Below are 1,028 nucleotides of genomic sequence, written 5' to 3'. Positions count from 1 at the left end.
ACGAATAATACAATTAATTGCAATGACTCGCATCATTTTATTACTCGCTGCGACTTCCTTGGCTGCTCAGTGTCCTCAGGGACCTCAGTGCACGATTGCTGGGACGAAATGGGATTGGAGTCAGATCGCCGACTGGAAGGCTTGGTGTGACTCTGCCGTTGCTACAGCTACATCTTGTGATGCTGCACTAGCAGCAGCTCGGACCATGGGCTGCGACTGCGGACTTCAGGTCGTCGCTCCCTCCTGTGAACAGAGAGCTGACATCAAGTTTGGAGCTAATTCCTTCCCTTGGTCTGCGGTTTCTGAATGGAAGACTTTCTGTGACAATATCATCAGCGCTTCTGCGGACTGCTCAAGCGCTTTGTCTACGGCCCAGGCCTCTGGGACCGACTGTGGTTTGACTGGCAACGATGGCGGCGATGTCCCTTCCACGACCACCACCACTACTCCCTCGACCAGGACCACTTCTCCAGTGACCACTCCTTCTGGAGGAGCGGCGGACCCTAAGGTGTTCCACTATTTCCCTGCCTGGGGCCTCTGGACCAGAGACTACAACGCCTGGTGGATGCCTGCTGGTAAGGCCAATGGCATGCTTTACGCCTTCTTCGACGTGACATCTGAGTGCACGTGCATCTCCACTGATGAGGGTGCCGATTTTAAAAAGGGAGCTTCATGGGGTGGAATCGTCAACCAGATCCATGGTTCAAACGACTACCAGTCTTCATGGGACTGGAAGGGTTGTTCTGGTAACAGAGGGCATATCCAGTCTCTGACTCAGACTCATCCTGACTACGAAATCATGATGTCCCTAGGAGGTTGGACGCTTTCGAGTAACTTCCACAAGTGCCTGAAGACGCCTGAGAACAGGGAGAAGCTTGCGCAGTCCATTCGGGTAACGGCTAGCAAATACGGCTTCTTCAGCGGCATTGACATTGACTGGGAGTACCCCGGAAAGTACGACGAGTCCGGAACTGAGAGACCTCTAACTGACGTTCACGTCGATGTCGGTAACTGGGCCACATTCCTAG

The 1,028-nt window shown here is 53.5% G+C and overlaps 1 protein-coding gene across 2 annotated transcripts; it reads left to right on the top strand.

The window, feature by feature from the left end:
• Window positions 1-22: 22 nt before the first annotated feature.
• KVP18_002833 (uncharacterized protein) lies at window positions 23-1,028 on the top strand (the record flags this gene model as incomplete). Of its 2 annotated transcripts, none has more annotated exons than XM_067954073.1 (1): window positions 23-1,028. In XM_067954073.1, a coding segment is annotated over one exon (1,006 nt), but the record flags the coding sequence as incomplete, so codon positions are not given. The 2 variants fall into 2 exon arrangements, with proteins under 2 accessions (XP_067813148.1, XP_067813147.1); XM_067954072.1 differs by having other exon boundaries at window positions 23-1,007.

The sequence above is a fragment of a genome (genome assembly GCF_019968955.1).
Source record: "MAG: Porospora cf. gigantea A chromosome Unknown PgA_NODE_13084_length_1028_cov_3141.3, whole genome shotgun sequence".
NCBI classification, from domain to species: Eukaryota; Apicomplexa; class Conoidasida; order Eugregarinorida; family Porosporidae; genus Porospora; species Porospora cf. gigantea A.
The sequence above is the reverse complement of the archived record's forward strand: the minus strand, read 5'-3'. Positions and strand labels throughout refer to the sequence as shown.